This window comes from Zootoca vivipara, chromosome 1 (assembly GCF_963506605.1).
Source record: "Zootoca vivipara chromosome 1, rZooViv1.1, whole genome shotgun sequence".
NCBI classification, from domain to species: domain Eukaryota; kingdom Metazoa; phylum Chordata; class Lepidosauria; order Squamata; family Lacertidae; genus Zootoca; species Zootoca vivipara.
This window is the reverse complement of record NC_083276.1, coordinates 83,903,634-83,922,992: the sequence shown is the minus strand read 5'-3', so window position 1 is coordinate 83,922,992 and position 19,359 is coordinate 83,903,634. Positions and strand designations below refer to the sequence as shown.

Below are 19,359 nucleotides of genomic sequence, written 5' to 3'. Positions count from 1 at the left end.
CAGGCTCCAGCTCAGTGATTGCAGAGGCATTCCTTGTCTCAGAAATCAATTACTGTCTTAATTATGGTTGGTTTTAGTCAAATTCTTAGCCCAACATTTAACAGAATTTCTGCAAGCCTGCACCAGTATGTTTCTGACACTCTTCTGTGCTGAAATGTTGTTTTCAAGAGAACTGTTTGCAATGCTTTTCCAGGAGCTCTAACTATGTAGGACTAACTGAGGTGTATTTATTGCATGTCATTATTTCCTCAATTTGTACACTAAGAGCAATCCTATACACGTCTGCTCAGAAGTAAGTCCTATTAAGCTCAATGGGACTTACTCCCAGATAAATATGTATAGCAGGGGTGGCCAACTCTGAAGAGACTGCGATCTACTCACAGAGTTAAAAACTGGCAGTGATCTACCCCCCTTTGGGGTGTTCAGGTCAAAGTTGTTAAGCTTTTTTTAGGGAGGAGGAAAGCCTGGTTTTTTAGGGGTTCAGGTCAGAGTTGTTGAGCTTTTCTGAGGCGGGAAAGCCCTGTTTTGGGGGGGTGAAGGGCTAAAATGTTGAGCATTTTTTAGGGGAGCCAACGTTGTTGAGCTTCTTTGAGGGGAGCCAGTGATCTACCAGTGATCTACCACAGACATCCAGTGATCTACCGGTAGATCACGATCTACCTGTTGGACGTGCCTGGTGTATAGGATTGCAGCCTAGATCCACAAAAGCAGTTTAATGTTACCTGCAATCCTATTGCTTAGAGACTTTTGCAATTCCTGTCCCAGAGGAGAGTTTACCGGTACTTCCTCTCCCAGACAAAACAACCATTTGTATGCTTTAATGTACAGAGACATACACATCTTGAAAGCTGACCAGCACCTAAAACTGAAATGGAGCTCTTTTTAAAAAACCTAGCCAGATGGGAGGGGGGACCCTCTCATGAGTCCTATTTAAATCCAGCCGGGAAGCAATGTGTCACAGTGGCCGGAGTGGACTACTTCAGAGTAACGACGCTACGCAGCTCTGCATTTTATTCTTTTATTGGTGCTGCGTATTTACAGTGCTCAAGTCATTGCTATTTACACGGAGCGATGTTGTCAGTCGGTTTCAGAACCTCCTAATGGCTTTTGGCGCGTCTTTCTCCAACACAAAAGCTTTGGCAGACCCATCCTCTTGCCCCTCCTCTTCCTGCGTAATTCTGGAGTTGGGGGGATGGGTCTTCCCCCCTTACTTGCCCCTTCCTGTCCCACCTGGGACCCTGGCTCCTCTACCTTGCCTGAGCCTCGGACACGACTTCCTGCTTCCCCACTGGAATCGGAACTCTCCCTGCTTTCCCCTTTGCTCGGGGACGGGCTTGAACTCAGGAGGGGAGGGACTTCGCGATATCCCCTGTCCCTCACATCCACCCCCCTCCCAAGCTCTCCTTCACCCCTCCCCAGGCCCCCCCCATGTGTCGGTGACGACTGGAAGCCTAAAAACTCGGTGCTCTCCGAGCCCGTTGGTGTGAACACCTCCCCCCAGTCCTGCGAGCCCCCCCCTTCCGCCTGGGAGGACGGGAATCCCAAAAAGTCCGTGGCGTCAGAGCTGGTGGGGGTAAAAATGTTTTGCCAATCTGCTCCTTCCTCTGACTGGGTGGATCTTGGCGACACCCATACCTCATCCTCCGGTTCCTCAAACTCCGCTTCCCAGCGCCATGGTGAGCTGTTCTCCCGTGCCTCCTCCTCCTCCCCCTCCCTTTCCATGTGCCAGGGCTTGGGTCTGTGGGGAAAGAGGGCGTGAAATTCTTCCACCAAGAATTCCTCCTGTATCTGAGTGGCGGGAACCCATTCATTCTGGGACGGTGGAGCATCCTCCCATGCCATGAGGTACTCCAGGCCCCCCACCCCCCACCTTGAATCCAGGATGGCCGTGGCCTCATTGAGTTGCTCCCTGCTTTCCCTCTCCCCCCCTCCCTCGGGGGTTTGTTCGCTGTCTCTGAGCCTGCTGCTTTCCCTGTACGGCGACAGCAGCGATCTATGAAACACTGGATGCACCCTCATGTCCTCTGGCAGTGCCAGCCTGTATGCCACCGGGTTGACCTGTTGCGTGACCGTGAAGGGGCCCAGCCATTTGGGTGCCAGCTTTTTGCACCTCCCTCTGGTGGGAAGGCCCTCCGAGGACAACCACACCTTGTCCCCCACCCTGATGACCTCCCCTTGTCGCCTGTGGCGATCTGCCCCCTTTTTGTACGCTTCCTTGGCCCTCTCCAAGTGTTCTCTGAGCTGCTGGTGCACCGTCTCCAGTTCCTCTGCCCAATCCTCAGCCTGTGGGCCCTCCTCCTCCTCCTCCCTCTCCCTCTCTGGGAAAGATCTGAGGTCGCGCCCGTAATTGGCCTTAAAGGGCGACACCCCTGTGGAGACGTGCACTGCATTGTTGTAGGCAAATTCTGCTAGTGGCAAGCGATCCACCCAGTCCGTTTGCCGCTGGCTGACGTAGCATCTCAGGTACTGCTGCAGAATGGCGTTGACCCTCTCCGCTTGTCCGTTGGTCTGCGGGTGTCTAGCCGTCGACAAGCTGACCTCCACCTGCAGGAGGTTCATGAGCCGCCGCCAGAACCTGGAAACAAATTGGCGGCCACGATCCGAAATAACCCTTAAAGGTAATCCATGCAGTCTGAAAATGTGATCAACAAACAGTTTGGCTGTCTCTTCTGCCGAGACTGCCCTGGCACACGGTATAAAGTGACACATTTTGGACATGAGGTCCACCACCACCAACACTGCAGTCTTACCCCTGGACGAAGGCAGATCTGTGATGAAGTCCATGGACACCACTTCCCACGGCCTGTGTGGTGTGGCTAAGGGCTCCAGCAACCCTGGTGGCGCTGCTCTGACCACCTTCGCCCGCTGGCAGGTGGTACAGCCCCTTACATAGTCTCGAACATCTTCCCTCACCCCTGGCCACCAGAAGTGTCTCATGACTAGGTGAGTGGTCTTGTCCCTTCCAAAATGCCCCGCTGTAGGGTTGTCGTGCATCTGCTTGAGGACCGTACGTCGAAGCTGGGTGGTGGGTAGGTACAGCGCACCCTTGTAGAAAAGCAGCCCTCTGCGTTCTGCAAAGTCTTTTGCCTGCTCCCTCCCCCCTCTCAGTTCTCTGAAGATGCGGTTGGCAAATTCATCCGCTGCCGTCAGTGCTGTGAGTTCTGCCTCGCTCACCACTGCTGCTCCGCAGGACCATGCCGACGGGGGGAAAATGTGCCTTGGGGCTGGTGGCGCCTCCTCCTCCATGTACTCTGGCTTGCGGGAGAGGGCATCCGCCCTGACATTCTGCTCTCCTGGGATGTAGTGTATGGAGAAGTTGAAGTTCGAGAAGAACTCCGCCCACCGTATCTGCCGCTGGTTGAGCACCCTGGCAGTTCTCCAGAACTCCAGGTTCTTGTGGTCTGTGCACACCTGGATGGGGTGCTTGGCGCCCACCAGGAAGTGTCTCCAGTGCTGGAACGCCGCGTGGATCGCAAGAAGTTCCCGATCAAAAACTGTGTAGTTTCGCTCGGGCTGGGTCAACTTCCTGGAGAAGAAGGCACAGGGTCTCCACTCTCTGTTGGCGTCCAGTTGCAACAAAATGGCGCCCACAGCCTTATCAGAAGCATCTGTTTCAATGCGTAGGGGCGCGTCCTGAACCACGTGGAACAGGTTCTGGTCTGAGGCGAACACCCTCTTGAGGCTTTCGAACGCTGCTTGCGCCTCTGGTGTCCACCTGAACTTCTGCTTGCCTCTCAGGCAGTCAGTGATGGGAGCCGTAACTCGAGAGAAGTTCTTGATGAACTTCCTGTAGAAGTTGGCAAAGCCTAGTAGGCGTTGGGCATCTTTGCGCGTCCTGGGGCTGTGCCAGTCCAGGATGGTCTGCACCTTGTCCTTGTCCATTGCCAGCCCCTTGTCTGACAGCTTGTAGCCCAGGAAGTCCACCTCCTTGGTGTGAAACTTGCACTTCTCCAGCTTCACATACAGGTGGTTCTCCTTCAGGCGCTGTAACACCTCCCTGACGTCCTTCACGTGCTGCACTGGGTCGTTGGAGTAAATAAGGATGTCATCCAGAAAGACCAAGCATTTCCTGAAGAGTAGGGACCCCAGGACGTGGTGCATGAAGGCCTGGAAGCATGCTGAGCCCCCTTGCAACCCGAAGGGCATCACCAGATATTCAAAAGAGCCCAGAGGCGTGAACATCGTGGTTTTCCACTCATCGCCTTCCCGGATCCTGATCAAGTTGTACGCCCCCCTCAGGTCTAGCTTGGTGAAAATCTTGCCTCTGCGTGCCGCTGTCAGGAGATCATCCACTCTGGGCATGGGGAAAGCCACTGGCTCTGTCACCGAATTCAGCCGTCTAAAATCCACCACAAGACGGCGCTGTTGCGTGTCTTTCTTGTCCACCCAGAAGACCGGGCTGCCCCCTGCTGCCTTGCTTTCTCTGATGAACCCCCGCTTGAGGTTCTTGTCGATAAAAGCGCGCAGATCCTCCAGTTCCTGGTCTGACATGGCGTACAGCTTGGCTGGGGGTATAGTTGCCCCAGGCACCAGGTTGATCTGGCAGTCAAAAGGCCTGTGTGGGGGCAGGTGGTCGGACTCCGCTTCACTGAAGACCTCCTGCAGGTCCCAGTATGGTTTGGGTATCGCCTCACCCCCTTTGACGTGCATGGTGGCCACCGTGGCTATCGGAGGCCCCTCCCCTGGTTGGTGCTGCATGCAATGTTCCAGGCAAAAGTCCGATCCAAAAGTGATGCATCTCTGATGCCAACTTATGGAGGGGTCGTGGCGCGCCAGCCAGCTCATGCCCAAAACGATTGGGGGGTCTGAGATGGTGGTGACGTTGAATGCCAGTGTCTCTGAGTGCCTTCCAACCGTCATTCTCATGGGGGGGGTTTGATGAGTGATGGCCCCTCCCAGCAGCTCTCTGCCGTCAATGGTTGCCACGTGCAGAGGAAAATCCAGCTGCAGAAGCTGGATCTGGTGCTCTTCTGCAAAGTTTCTCGAGAAGAAGTTGGCTGAGGCACCACTGTCAATTAGGGCGAGGACCGTCAATGGATAGCCATTTGGGAGCGTGAGCGTCACTTCTAGAACCACTCCTGCTCTGGGAGGGGTGGGCTGGCTCTGCTCCTCTCTGTGCGGGTGGGTGGGCTGGGGCTGTTGTCTGCTGACTGTGCCTGGCTGCCGCCCCTTGTCTCCTGCAGCCAGGCTTTCCCGTTTCCCTGCTGTGGTGCTGCGTCAGTGGGGGAGGGCACAACCGTTCCCGCCTTTCCTTGCCACTCCCTGCGATGTGGGCAGTCTCTGACGAGATGCTGGGGGGAGTTGCAGAGAAAGCAATTCCCACCCCTTCCCTCCTTGCGTCTTGGCGCCGCTGGGGTTTGAAAAGCCCGCGCGCGCGCGCTATCAATCTGCATGGGTTCCTGGTCCTGACTGGCCCCAGGCGTGGCTTGAAAGGGTTGTTGAGGGAGTGGCTTCTCCTGCGACCGTGGGAACCAAGCCCGCTTTGCGCGCGTTGCTTGCTTGTCGCTCCATCTGGATTCCTGCCTCACCCCCACCGCCAGAGCCGCTTTGCTCAGTTGATCCATATTACTGGGCTTTGGACCTCTCGAGAGCTCATCCTTCACCTCCTCATGCAACCCCAAGTAAAACGCCGCTTGCATTGGGGCAGACTCCAGATCCCACCCCAATCTGTGCACCAGCATGGTGAATTTCGCCCAATACGCGCGAACTGTCATATTTCCTTGGCGTAAATTATGAAGTTCCTCCTTAGTCTGGTCCATATGACTATCGGACGAATACATCGTTTTCAAACCTTCTAGAAATAGTTTGACATTCTTCATGCAAGGATTCCTTGTTGCAATTAACGGTCTTAGCCACTCCCTGGCCGCCCCTGTAAGGTGCTCCACAATAAACGCTACTCTGTGCTCATCATCAGGGAACTCATCGTGGTGCAGCTCAAGAGCATACACAATCTCAGTCTCAAAGCCCTGAAACTCCTTCGGGTCTCCATTGAACTTGCTTACTAGGGTCCCGGCTCTCCTTCCTGGCAGCACTTGGACTTGGGGTGCCCCTCCCGCCTTGTTTTTCTCTGCATCCAGCTTGTTTTGGAGGTCTACCGCCACCGCCCTTAAATGCTGCTCTTTTTCCTGGAGCTCTCTCACCTGTTCCGCAAGTTGTAGCCGGTCGTCCTGGACCTTCTTAGTCTCCTCTTTAGCTGCCTTCAATTCTCCCTGCGCCTGCAGCGACAGCTGTTGCAGTTCTAGCTGGGCTTGCTCAGCGATCTGCCGCCACTTCTCCGCCTCTGACACGCTCATCCCGGCAACTCCAAAGTAGCCCAAAAATGATTAGGAGGTTGCTGTCACAGTGGCCGGAGTGGACTACTTCAGAGTAACGACGCTACGCAGCTCTGCATTTTATTCTTTTATTGGTGCTGCGTATTTACAGTGCTCAAGTCATTGCTATTTACACGGAGCGATGTTGTCAGTCGGTTTCAGAACCTCCTAATGGCTTTTGGCGCGTCTTTCTCCAACACAAAAGCTTTGGCAGACCCATCCTCTTGCCCCTCCTCTTCCTGCGTAATTCTGGAGTTGGGGGGATGGGTCTTCCCCCCTTACTTGCCCCTTCCTGTCCCACCTGGGACCCTGGCTCCTCTACCTTGCCTGAGCCTCGGACACGACTTCCTGCTTCCCCACTGGAATCGGAACTCTCCCTGCTTTCCCCTTTGCTCGGGGACGGGCTTGAACTCAGGAGGGGAGGGACTTCGCGATATCCCCTGTCCCTCACACAATGCTATCCACAGTCTACTTTGTCCAACTATTTTGAAGAGAAGACAGAAAATCCCCAGAGGGCTATTAAGAGACCAAGTCTCTGCTCAGTGAAACCCAGTACCTACGTAGGGCTTACGCAAACAGAGGGATTACTCAGCTATGCTTCCTTGATTAGCTATAAATTACTGCCTTTTAACCCTTGCAATCCTTTTCCTTTGCTTTGCTGTTTATTATTTACAAACATCTGTTGTGTCATCTCAAGCTGTTTGCCTGTGCTCTCAAAGTCCTCTTTCTATCCCCATAAAGAGGCTTTTCCTCCACATAACCCAGTACACAGCACACTCCCCACCCCCATTTCTTTATGAGATTGGTGACTGGAATGGCACATGACTCTCCAGAGGAGGACATCATTAGACTATCATTATTATTATGCCACACGACATTCCTTTTACATCCTGACACTTAGCGGCATGCAATCTGAGCCAAGCAAGTTGTTGAGCTGTCCATAGCAATATCCAGGTCACTTTTCTGAGTGCTTATAATTCATTTAGAACTCAGTGTCTTGCATGAGGTGTCACATGATTCTGAGCCGTGGCTCTTAACTTTCCATTAGCTCTTATTCATCACAAATATAGCTACACACCCTTGCCATTTCTCTGGTCCAGATGTCCATGTGTTCTATCCTTTCTCCACAGGTTATGCCACGCCTCAGACTTACTGGTTGCCTGCTAATGAAAGAGAAGGGTTGATATTTGCCCAAACATTGCATGACGGTCCATAGATCTTAAACCAAGATGGCTGATGGAAAAAATGCTCCTTTGGGAGGCATCTTCACTACAGTGCAGCAGGTGATTTTGAAATATATATATATATATATATAATAGATTTGCTTTTCAAGCACTGGTACAACGTTTTTGCTGTGGAAAATGAGATTAGTGTACAAATTACTGCAGTTCTTTTGACTGAAGTTCTTTGGCTATGAGCCCTGCTCAGAGTCTTCTCAGTTCACACATTATTGTGGGAAAATCTATACCCTAACTGGTTCACTGGTCTCAAGAAGAAAAAGCATAACAGATTTGCACAGCCAGTGAAAACAAGTCTTATAGCACTTAAGACTAACCAAATTTATTTATATGATTCCATTTATGAATTGCTGCCCATAAATATCTCTAAGCAACTTTACCACAAATACACAGACAATAAAAACAACTTTAAACAATTCCGTTATCTAAAAACAAAAACAATTTCACATTAAAAAATTTTCAGATCCTATACAGATTGGGATAAATTGTGACAGAGCTCTTTAAATCTTTAAGGTGTCACAAGACTTGCTTTTTCTGCAGCAGGGTTTAATCTTTGAGGTTTGGTATTCCAGAAGTGATAGCTCAAAGCATTTCCCCTCTTTAATGAGTTTTAAAAGACATTGGCTTTGATCCTGAGTTAAGTTAACTCAAGGGAGGTCATGGAATAAAAGTGTCCAGTTCCCTTACTTCTTCCTGAAGTAAACTTCACGTCACAAAAGCCTCTCCAAAGGGTGAAGGCCTGTATGAATAATGTGCAATGGGGGCACAGGAGGTTTCTGGGGAAGGGGAAAACGGACCAAAAGAGGGCAGGCCTCCACCTAATTTTGGGCAATCCCCCCTGATATGTTTTTCAGTGGGTGGGGGTAGCTGCAGGGGCAACAACAGGAAACTTTAATTCCATAGCTTTAAAAAACTTAATTCTCTTGAGATCCAAGCTCTCCTATTTTTAATATATATTTGTGGACTGGGCTTTCCTAGTGATGTTCAAGAGAACAGAAAAAGCCTCTGTCTGTCTACAGATTGGTTGCATAGGATCAACTTTTTCTATATGGATCAGTGATACTAATCAGCCAGTCATTTTGCAATATTATAGAATATATCAGTATAGCACTATTTATGATATGGTGCTTTACAAAGAATGAGAGGGCAATGTGACATAGATTTGTTGCTAATATGACGTAATAACCCATAGCCTTTATCAGGCTAGTGAAAGCTAGAGTTATCTGATAGGAATCTAGAAATACTGAATGTAAGATTTTGGAGGTGGAGTCGCTCATTCTGCAACTATTGTTACAAGGTTGTCCCAGGTGATCAGGTACTCACTATATCACTGGTATTCACTACTGTATATAACAGTGTTTCTCAACCTTTTTTGGGCAAAGGCACACTTGTTTCATGAAAAAAATCACGAGGCACACCACCATTAGAAAATGTTAAAAAAATTAACTCTGTGCCTATATTGACTATATATAAAGTAATTCTCCCACGGCACACCAGGCAACATCTCGCGGCACACTAGTGTGCCGCGGAACAGTGGTTGAGAAACACTGGTATATAACGTGGATCAAAAGAACCATGAACCAAATAATTGTGGACTTGAGCAACTGACTTGTGTGATTTTGTGATATTATGAAATATTCATGTCTGTAAGAAATGACCAATCTTTACTTTGTTTTCATTCTCCATGTGAAGTCCTCTGAATAAAGCCATTTAAAAATTATTATTTTCTTACATTTGAAGTGTCTATATCACAATATGTCTGCAACTTTGATTCCCTATATGGAGGGGATCTAGTAATATATTCTCTGCCCTGCACCTTAGACCAGGCTCCTTCAAGATCCACCAGAAATGATGCTTCAAAGTAATCCTTAATGTCTAAAATGATAGGTGCAGGGCTTCAGGCCTTTAAAATCCTTTATCATACTTTCTGCTGTGTAAGTTCAGCTGTGATCACTCCATGTTGAGTGAAATGTGCTTCCTTCACAACCTTGCAGGTACTCTTTAAATGCACCAGGAATTAGTCCTGTAGCTGAAAGCAAATTCCAGGGCTGAGCCCTGTCTCAAATTAAGCCCTTGTGCAGGGGGCCCCTGCCTTTCCAGGAGCAATGGCAGCACTGTATATATACAGAGGCACAGTAGCACAGATATTGTAGCTTTTCTTGACTGCTTATCTAGGGGTGGGTGTTGGGAGCTGTTCATCGGTTTTACTTCCTGTTGTGTATTGAGTCAAAGGATTTTATATCTGTATTATTATTGTCTGTATTTGCATTAGGATAAAGTAACTGCCTTTTGGTTCCAGAGGGTACAGCTACTATTGGTTCATTTAAGCTGCTGTATTTGGATCCTCTGTCTTATTGGTTTCCTCCAAAAGGCAGCACTGTGATTGCTTGATATTGTTCCCTCCAAAATGTATCCCTTCCTAGCTAGTCCCCTGTCCCTATAAATGTAGCTTTCCTCTCCTCAGTCTTCAGTCTTGTTCACTTTAATAAAGAGCTGTTACTAGAGAACTGTCTCCAGCATGTTATGTCAAGAGAGCTGAAATCACAAACCCCACGTCACAACAACTGGCGACGAAGGTGGGATCCGGAATGCTGAGGAGCGGTTAAACACAACCCTGCCTCAGAGTCCGGATTGCAGCTGAGAACAAGACTCACTGGCCAGCTGAGAAGACGACCCTGCCCGCTAGGACAATGGAGAGTCCAAGGGTATTGGAGCCCTTCCAGCCATCAGAGCCCCACACCTGGGAAGACTACGTCGAACGCTTCGAGTTCTTTGCAGTGGCTCAAGGGATCACCAACGCCAGCAAAAGAAGGGCCACATTCCTGAGCTACTGTGGGCCCGAGACCTTCAAGCTGGCCAAGGCATTACTTGCTCCAGCGAAGCTGAGTGAGACATCTCTCAAAGATATTCTTGCCTGCCTAACAAGCCACTTGGCGCCTACTGAGACCAAGATGGCCCGGCGGATGGAGTTCCATAAGAGGCAGCAGCATGCTGGGGAGTCTGTATCCACATTTCTGGCTGAACTCCGGAAGCTCGCTCAGCACTGCGGCTTCCAAAATCTGGAAGAGACTCTCCTGGATCGGTTTATTGGTGGTCTGAGCAGCAAGAAAGCCAGAAGACGCATCGTGGCTAAAGAAGAGGTTACCCTTGCTTCAGCCTTGAAGGAGGCCACCGCCACGGAGAATTATGAAAGAGAGGAGCTTGATGCCAGTCGCAAGGCCACTAAGCCACAGATAGAAGTTGCGCATGCCATGGACGAGCTAGAGGCTACTCCGAGCCAGAGCCCAGTCCGTGGGGTCGAGTTGGTGCGTCAGGCCTGCACAGTGCACAAAGATCGCCGAGGCAGTTGCCCAGGTTGTGGCGGAAACCATGAGCGGAAGAGTTGTCGTTTCAGGGATGCTATGTGCCGGACGTGCGGAAAGACGGGTCACATCACCAGGGTCTGTAGATCGGCGGCGTCGGGAGCAACAGGAGCACCTAGACTGGAGCATCGCAGACCGCCCACAGCAACTCGTTTTCTAAAGGACTGCCACTACGTAACGGAGATCAACGGGAGGGCCGTGCAGTTTCCAGCGCAAGGCAAGGCACACGTCAAGGTGAAGATTGAGGGTCAGCAGTGCGACATGGAGGTGGACTCCGGATCTGCATTCACCATCGTGTCGGACCAGACCGCGAAGACATTCTTCCCCAGGGGTAAGTTGCCCCCTCTGGAGCCCTTCCCGGCAACCTTGCAGTCGTACTCAGCAGGCCGCATCCATGTTATGGGAATGTGTGCCGTGAGAGTACAGTTCCGGGACAAACAGGCTGTACTCAAACTGGTGATTGCGAAGGGCAGTCGCCCCAGTCTCCTGGGCACTGACTGGTTCCCTGCCCTGGGACTGAGTATCTCAGGGCTTAATTCAATCCAAACCTGCCCTGAGATGAGCGAGGTATTATGCAAGGAATTTGCTGGTCTCTTTAATGGAAAACTGGGTTGTTATAAAGGGCCCCCAGTTGACTTCGAGTTGGACCCCGGGGTGGCTCCAATCCGACTCAAACCAAGGCGAGTGCCATTTGCACTGCAACCCAAGATCGAGGCAGAGCTGGATAAATTGGTCAAGCAGGGAGTTCTCTCACCCGTGGACTCTGCTAAGTGGGAGACTCCAATCGTCACACCCCTTAAAGCAAATGGGGAAGTCAGGATATGTGCAGATTACAAATGTACTATCAATAAGGCACTCAGGGGAAACTCATACCCCATTCCAGTCGTATCACATCTGTTGGCTAAACTGGCTGGGGGCAAGGTGTTCGCCAAAATTGACCTGGCACAAGCTTACCAACAGCTGCCAGTAACCCCACAATCAGCGGAAGCACAGACTATTGTCACACATAAAGGGGCGTTCAGAGTTAACAGATTACAGTTCGGAGTTTGTGTGGCCCCAGGGATTTTTCAAGGGCTCATGGAACGCCTGTTAAGAGGTCTGCCGGGGGTCTTGCCATTTTTTGATGATGTTTTGATTGCTGGAAAAGACCCACAGGAACTGGTTGCGCGTGTCCGTGCAGTGTTGCTCAAGTTCAAGGAGGTGGGGTTGCAACTGAAAAAAGAAAAATGCAGTTTTGGGGTGCCAACTGTGGATTTCTTGGGGTTTAAAATTGATGCATCAGGCATCCACCCCACAGATGCTAAGATTAAGGCCATCATCGAGGCACCACGACCACAGAACAAGACGGAGTTGCAGTCATTCCTGGAACTTATTAACTTTTATCATTCGTTCTTACCCCAGAAAGCTTCGGTAGCTGAACCATTACATAGACTATTGCAGAAAAAGAATGTGTGGCGATGGGGGCGGGAGCAGCAGAAGGCTTTTGACTCCTTGCGAGGAATGCTGAGTAGCAGGAGCGTCCTTGCTCATTATGATGAGTCAAAGCCGCTGGTCCTGGCATGTGATGCCTCTCAATACGGTCTGGGGGCTGTGCTGAGTCATAGGGAACCGGATGGGTCGGAAAAGCCCATCTCTTTCTATTCCCGTACGTTGTCGCCCACAGAGCGCAACTATGCTCAAATTGATAAAGAGGCACTGGCTATTGTGTCCGGAATCAAAAGGTTCTATGATTATTTGTACGGTCGCCATTTCTCCATTGAAACGGACCACAAACCACTGTTAGGGTTGTTCAACCCAAACAAACAAACGCCACAAATTCTCTCCCCCAGAATGTTGTGTTGGTCAATATTCCTGAATGGGTTCCAGTACACCTTGACCCATGTGCCGGGGAAACAGTTGTGCCATGCTGATGCGCTGAGTCGATTGCCCCTTCCTGGCGGGAGCAATGAGGATCCTGCTCCGGCGGAGCACATTATGATGCTAGAAACACTTCCGGGGGCTCCTGTAACAGCTACGGATATAGCTGAGAAAACTAGGAAAGATGCTGTTCTCTCCCGTGTGCTCACTTGGGTGGGGAGGGGGTGGCCAGGTGGTCCGCATGAAGAAAAATTCAGGCCTTATGCGACAAGGCAGCACGAATTGTCCATGCATAAGGGTTGTCTCCTATGGGGAGATAGGGTGATAATCCCAGCACCACTGAGAAACAGGGTTCTTGAGACGCTTCACATGGGACACCCGGGAATGGTCAGGATGAAGTCGCTAGCCCGATGTTATGTGTGGTGGCCTGGAATGGACCAGAACATAGAACAATGGGTACGAACATGCAAGGCATGCCAAGAGGTGCGGCCAGAAGTGGCCAGAGCACCAGTCCACTGGTGGGAGCAGTCCAGGACTCCCTGGAGCCGGCTGCACATAGATTTTGCTGGGCCATTCCAAGGGAAGGTCTTTTTGGTTATCGTTGATGCATATTCCAAATGGTTAGAAGTGGCGATGGTCCCTAGCATGGCATCAGCTGCCGTAATCAAGGTGTTGAGGCAGCTGTTTGCTACCCACGGGTTACCTGAGACCATTGTATCAGATAATGGGGCAGCTTTTGTATCCCAAGAATTCAGGGCATTCTTGGCTGATAACTTTATAAGAGGGGTCACATCCGCGCCCTTTCACCCATCCTCCAATGGGCAGGCTGAGCGCATGGTAAGAACAGCCAAAGAATCCATTGCGCGCTTAATGGAGGGTAACTGGTCGGCTCGCATTGCGCGAATGTTATTTTTGCAGCATGCGACGCCGTGTACTGCGACGGGCAAGTCGCCAGCCGAGCTGCTCTTAGGTAGAAGACTGGTAACGGTGCTGGATTATGTCCACCCAGATAAAATGCCAAACCGTAATTCAAGAGCAACCCCCCAGGCTGAGACTGACACAACAAGGTATCTCGCCCCTGAAGATCTGGTCTGGGTGAGGAACTATTCACGAGGTCCGCGGTGGGTGGCCGGTGTGATCACCCGGGCTAGTGGACCTGTGTCCTATTATGTGACCTTGGAAAATGGGCAAGTTTGGAAGAGACATATAGATCAGCTGAGGCGCCGGGCGCTCAGCAGGGAGGAGTCAGATAATTCATCCCTGGCTAATGACGCACAGCTGCAAGACCAGAGTGAAAATGGTCCAGAGGTACAGTCACCAGGGGCTTCAGCAAATGAACCAGGGTCTGCTAGTCCTCATGATGACGAGGTACAGGTCGGGGACCCTGAGATGTCTGGGACTCCATCTGTTCCTGATGAAACCCCTATAGCAGCCCCTCCACCACAGGTAACACCCAATCCAGAACCTGCAACACCTGTTGTCAGGAGATCAGGTAGAAGTTGTAGGACCCCACAGTACCTGAGGGATTACGTCTGCTGTGCTCACTAGGGGGGGAGGGGTGTTGTGTATTGAGTCAAAGGATTTTATATCTGTATTATTATTGTCTGTATTTGCATTAGGATAAAGTAACTGCCTTTTGGTTCCAGAGGGTACAGCTACTATTGGTTCATTTAAGCTGCTGTATTTGGATCCTCTGTCTTATTGGTTTCCTCCAAAAGGCAGCACTGTGATTGCTTGATATTGTTCCCTCCAAAATGTATCCCTTCCTAGCTAGTCCCCTGTCCCTATAAATGTAGCTTTCCTCTCCTCAGTCTTCAGTCTTGTTCACTTTAATAAAGAGCTGTTACTAGAGAACTGTCTCCAGCATGTTATGTCAAGAGAGCTGAAATCACAAACCCCACGTCACAACACTTCCTATTCTGGTTCAGCAAGGACCTGTCACTGCTGGGCCTACTGTGTTGCCATGGTGACCGAGGAGTCCACAACAGCCTGGCACCAGCATTTCAGGCTAAATTGACAGGAATTCTTTTTCTTTTAACCAGTGTCTGCAGCTGAGGATTGGTAAGGGGTAAAACTGACAGAGTTCATAGCTGCAGGATTGAACTGTGGCGTTTGGAAAAGGCACAGAAAGGACTGAAATGGATCCAGAAAGAAAGGGGAGGTATCCAGAGCTGTACAGTAAAGTGACCATAACAGATATTCCAAAGTGGAAGAATGTGACGGAGAGCGTGGCATAGGGTCAGAGCCTGTGGTAAAGACTCAGGATAGAAGAAGGCAAGATGGAAGGAAAAGACCAGAGGATTAGATGGGAGGGGAGGGAGACTGGGATTACACAGATGTGCTCTGCAGGCAACCAATAGGAAACATCAGACAACTGTGACATGGGCTAGCCAATATTGGATCTCTAGATCCAAGCCTTTGTCGTGTATTTCCTGTTCTACCTGTCTCCTGAGGTGAATCGCCATTTATCCAATCTCTTTTTGGCTTTGCTCCTCCCGCCCCTCAAATAAACTGGAGACCAAGGGATCTTCTCCTTTCTGGAATGCAGGAGGGGATGAGAAAGAACTCGACAGTTAAAATATCAGATTGTGAGAGACACTGATCATAGAGGAGTGGAGAGAGAACAAGAGGAGAGAGGATAAAGGATGGTCTTGAACGGATGGATTTGGACACTGTCTGTTGTTCACCTTCTGGATATCTAAAATTGTACAGTGCACACGACAATAAACTTCACAGTCCCAATCTGGGGAAGAAGGCAGACAGGATTAGGAAGGCAAGTTCGATTTAAATGGATATCTGGGTGGACAACCCTACCAAGTATTTTGCTTTCTGTTGTTTTGAGGGCTCTTGTGACCCCATCGTTGTGAAATGTTAATGTGGGTAGTATTGGGGAAGTAGACTGGGAACAGGGAAAAGGGGTTAGCATTTTTCTATGCCTCTCTGTATTAAGAGACTGTTTTCAGGCACTGTGTGATTGATCAGTTCTGTGGATTTCTATGCAGGATGGTGAGGATGCTGAGACGGCCTTTCCTGGCACGGAGGATGAGGAGGATTTGGACAAGACCTTGGCTATCAAACGGTTCGGAGACTTGATCAGCAAGTCTGTGCTAAGAGACCAGGAGAAGCTAGGTCGCAGCTACAGCGAGAGCGACTTTGAATGTACGTATGTCTTATAAACAAACTGGCCACAGCTTACAATCAGAGCACAGACCAAGCACAGCCTTCAGGTAGGAACCATCTTTAATGATATGGAAGGCCTGCTTACAATAGCCTATTTTTGGGTTGCCATATTTCAAAAAGTGAAAATCCGGACACAAGTTGTTGGGCTTTTTTTTTTGCAATATCGCGCGCCCCCCCAAAAATTGCGTTTTGGAGCTTTTTTAAAAAAATATATCTGGATTTCCCCAGGAATTGTAACCGATTTATGAATGTTCTGCCCGGCTGCTATTTTCGGCAGATGAAACCTGGGTATGTCCGGGAAATTCCGGACGTATGGCAGCCCAGTATGTGTAAAACATTTATGGTCTTTCCATACCATCAAGCTGGGAAGTACTAGAGTTTACCCAATCCAACTAGAACTGAAACAAATGGAAATGATATTTTAAGAAGTGAACTTTAGATTCTGCTTTTCAAAAAGTTATTCTCAACTTTTGCAACATTGTTTGGAGAATTTGGTGAAACAAGTGTGTATATGTCAGTAGTAACATTTCAGTGGCATAACTCAACATTTTCAAACTGAAATCTGATATCTAGGGAGGAAAGGATTCACAAATAAAAGTTTCAATTATTTGACTTCAAAAAATGCCATTAATTCCAAATATAGACAATATATCATATTGATGAGTCACTGTACAAATTATCCATTTGTCTCTCTGACTGGTGGCAATTGATTTTGAGTAGCTAATATCCCCTCATTCTCCCCTTAAGTTTATTGTGAACTTTCACTACAAAACCTTATTGGAGGTTGCTTCATGGAAGCCAAACTGGCTATAGACAAGCAGCTTTTTCTGTTGCTGCCTAGAATTTATCAAAGAAATTAGTCTCACATATTCATCCAGCTGAAGTCCCAGATATCAGGCTTCAACCAAATTATTAACTTTGTTTATTTCTGTACTGGTTACAGGTAGGTAGCCGTGTTGGTCTGGGTCGAAGTAAAATAAAAAAATTCCTTCAGTAGCACCTTAAAGACCAACTAAGTTTTTATTTTGGTATGAGCTTTCGTGTGCATGCACACTTCTTCAGATACAGTGAAATAGAAGTCCCCAGGCACTTATGTAGAGAAGGGGTGGGGAGGGGTGGGGATGGGGAGGGGAGATCACTCAGAAGGGTGGTGGAAGTGGGTGATTGACTGACTGATAGCTGTTGATGACCGAAAACGACTGCAAATGGTTTTGCATGAAAAAGCAAGGGTTGAGATGGCTGAAGATCGCTTATCATGTATAATGAGATAAGAATCCGATATCTCTGTTCAAACCAGGTCCCTCCATGGTTTTGAGCTTGGTGATAAGTTGTAATTCAGCAACTTCTCTTTCCAGTCTATTTCTGAAATTCTTTTGTAGTAAGACAGCTACTTTGAGATCTTGTATAGAATGTCCTGGGAGATTGAAGTGTTCTCCTACTGGTTTTTCTGTCTTCTGGTTCCTGATGTCAGATTTATGTCCATTTATCCTTTGGCGTAGGGTTTGGCCTGTTTGTCCAATATAGAGAGCTGAAGGGCACTGTTGGCATTTGATGGCATACACAATGTTAGAAGATGAGCAATTAAATAGTCCTGAGATGGTATGTTGGATGTTGTTGGGGCCAGTAATGATGTTGTCCGGGTGTATGTGGCAGCAAAGTTGGCATCTGGGTTTATTGCAGGCTCTGGTACCAGTGTCCATGTTAAGTCTGGTGGTTGTGTTATTGTGGGTGAGGAGTTGTTTAAGATTGGGTGGCTGTCTGTAGGCAATGAAAGGTCTTCCTCCCAGAGCTTGAGAAAGGGAGCTGTCATTGTCCAGGAGAGGCTGTAGATCTCTGATGATGCGTTGTACTGTTTTAACTTGGGAGCTGTATGTGATGACTAGTGGTGTTCTGTTATTTTCTTTTTTGGGTCTGTCTTGCAGCAGGTTCTCTCTAGGTATCAGTCTGGCTCTGTTGATCTGTTGTTTAACTTCATCAGGTGGCTATTTTAGTTCTTAAAAGGTTTGCTGTAGATCTCTTAGGTGAGATTCTCTGTCTGTAGAGTTGGAACAGATGCGGTTGTAACGTAGGGCCTGGCTGTATACGATGGATTGTTTGGTATGTTTGGGATGGTAGCTAGAAGCATGTAGATATGTTTGTCGGTCAGTTGGTTTTCTGTATAAGGTGGTGTCTATACATCCATCCTGTATTTTTATAGTAGTGTCCAAAAAATGTATTTCTTGCATAGATTGGTTCATTGTTAGGTTGATGGTGGGGTGAAAGGCATTGAATGTCTGGTGGAAGGTTTCCAGGGTCTGTTGTCCATGTGTCCAGATAATAAAAATATCGTCAATGTATCGCAGGTACAAGAGAGGTTTGAGTGGGTAGGAGTTTAGGAAACGTTGTTCTAAATCTGCCATGAAGATGTTGGCATACTGTGGGGCCATGCGGGTGTTATTTCTGTACTGTTAGGAAAAATAGAGGGGGGCAGTGGGAGATGACAAAGTTTCTTTGTGCTTGCAGGTGAGGCATATTTTCCTTGTTCATCTATCCTGAGAGAGAAAGGAAGCAGCAGCATCTTTTTTTTCTTGTGTAGAGGGTACTGTGGATACACTTATTCACAGTATATGGTAATATTTTTAGAACAAGGCGGCTGACCTGGAAGCACTCTCACTGGTTTCATTCTGAATGTAACTTTCCATTCCATAGCTGACTTCTTAAGATTTTTTTTTTTTGCAAGTTTGAGGTGGAAGTTTGTCAGTGTGATTTGCTACTAGATACATGCAATATCATCAAGAACCCACCCCCCACCCCAAAAGTAGTTTTGTACTTAAAAATATAAGTACCGATAATAAGGCTATCAATCTTATACACATATACAAAAATGTAAAAGGTCCATGTTTGTGTTTCATGACCTTTCTCCAAAACCGCTTGACTGATTGAGTTAAAATTTGGACACAACGTTCCAGTGCAATATGTGAGTGTTTCCATAAACTTAGATTACACAGATGTGACACCTGTCACAGGTAAAAACATGGATTTGTTAAAAAATAGCTCCCTCCAGTGGACAGCAAAGGAACAGATGCCATTTCTGTACTGGCGCCACACCCCACCCGCCCCCTCCTCCTCCTACCTCACCACCACCTGCCCCCTACTCCTACTCCTCCTACCTCACCAGGCCGCTCCAGAGCCAGGCTGGGCCCACAGCTCCCCTCCGCCGCCTCCACCGACGGCAGGAGACACAGGCCTGGTCCTGCCGCCATGCCGGGCCCCAATCCCACATCCACCATCACAGACGCCACCTCCACAGCCAGGCCGGACCCACAAGTCCCCTCCGTCGACTCCACCGACGGCAGGAGAGACAGGCCCAGTCCCACTGCCAGACCATGCCCCGAAACCACCTCCACCACGGGGGAAATGGGAGACCCTCTC

At 49.0% G+C, this 19,359-nt stretch overlaps 1 protein-coding gene across 2 annotated transcripts in view; it reads left to right on the top strand.

Annotated features, from left to right (window-relative positions):
* Positions 1-19,359, top strand: part of SLC4A3 (solute carrier family 4 member 3) — a 58,478-nt gene that overhangs the window by 3,337 nt on the left and 35,782 nt on the right. For both annotated transcript variants that reach the window (XM_035126521.2, XM_060277910.1), the window contains exons 2-3: positions 7,442-7,594; positions 15,771-15,927. In XM_035126521.2, coding sequence (XP_034982412.2) covers positions 7,541-7,594; positions 15,771-15,927 — 211 coding nt within the window. In that variant the 5' untranslated portion in view covers positions 7,442-7,540. The remainder of the gene's footprint in view (positions 1-7,441; positions 7,595-15,770; positions 15,928-19,359) is intronic.